Source organism: Seriola lalandi, unplaced genomic scaffold (genome assembly GCF_002814215.2).
Source record: "Seriola lalandi dorsalis isolate HSWRI2012SDOR001 ecotype SW California unplaced genomic scaffold, Sedor1 jcf7180002041648, whole genome shotgun sequence".
NCBI lineage: Eukaryota > Metazoa > Chordata > Actinopteri > Carangiformes > Carangidae > Seriola > Seriola lalandi.
In genome coordinates, this window is record NW_019512217.1 from 1 (window position 1) to 1,097 (window position 1,097).

Consider the following 1,097-nt stretch of genomic DNA (forward strand, 5'->3'; position numbering starts at 1 on the left):
GTGTTTGGGAAACTTTTTTGGCGGAGTCACTTTACTCAATAGTCATCTGAGAACTGATAATGTGTGTTATTCCTGCTGCCGGTGAAAACGTCTAATCCCCTCCTGATTACCGCTTACAGATGGATTGTGTCGTGTCCGCCATCCGGTTGACATCAGGGCCTAGTCAAAGTCATTTAACCGCTATGCTTGCGTCTTGATTGTTGAATTGAAGCCACTTGAGGCAGTTCATCATATTCATCTTATTGTCAGCGGCCTCTCCTCCCGGTGCCAGAATGAGGAGAGCTGTGTTGAAAGAAGCCGCCAAACGTTTCCCCTGGCTGGCCAATGTCACTTTGTACGGGTGCTTATTCGCCGGCGGTGACCTGGTCCATCAGCTCATGGCTCAAAAGGAGCGCATGGACTGGAAGCACACTCGCAACGTGGCCATCGTGGCAATCAGTTTCCATGGAAACTTTAATTACTTCTGGCTACGAGCCCTGGAGAGGCGGTTCCCTGGAAAGTCTGCCGGGATGGTTTTCCGCAAACTCCTGCTGGACCAAAGCTTCGCGTCGCCTTTGGCCACCAGTGTCTTCTACACAGGTGAGATGGTCCGACTTCACGTCTAACGCAAACACACACACACACACACACACACACGCACACGCACACACACACTTTAGTGTTTGGTGAATGCAAGGCACTGTTTCTGTGTTGAGATTCATGGCCCCGAGAAAATCGTTAATAAACCTTCACAGCACAGAAGGACAGGGTTAAGATATGGCTGCGATATAAAGGCATTAAACTCAGCAGTGAGGCTTCATGAGGCTTCCTATTAAGGTTCTCTCTCGGTCAAACATCATGTGGGCCAAGGTGAGGAGTAATTACACGTTTCTAAATTAGTGCGTAATGGCGCACAAAATGCTTATCGCCCCTCAAACTGCGTAAATGTCTCCGCTGTCCTGCAGGAGTGAGCTTCCTGGAGGGTAAAGAGGATATCTTTGAAGACTGGAGGGAGAAGTTCTTCAACACCTGGAAGGTAAGGAAGGCCTCGGCTGCTTCAGGCGAAGGAAAGTCACCTTCCCTTCCTCTGCTGCTGCCGCCGCCGCTGCTGCTGCTGC

General features: G+C 50.4%; 1 protein-coding gene across 1 annotated transcript; it reads left to right on the forward strand.

Annotated features, from left to right (window-relative positions):
* Positions 1–18: 18 nt before the first annotated feature.
* On the forward strand, positions 19–1,015 carry LOC111648515 (mpv17-like protein; the record flags this gene model as incomplete). The annotated part of the gene is made up of 2 exons (XM_023398337.2): positions 19–579; positions 945–1,015. Coding segments are annotated over exons 1-2 (378 nt in total), but the record flags the coding sequence as incomplete, so codon positions are not given.
* Positions 1,016–1,097: the final 82 nt, after the last annotated feature.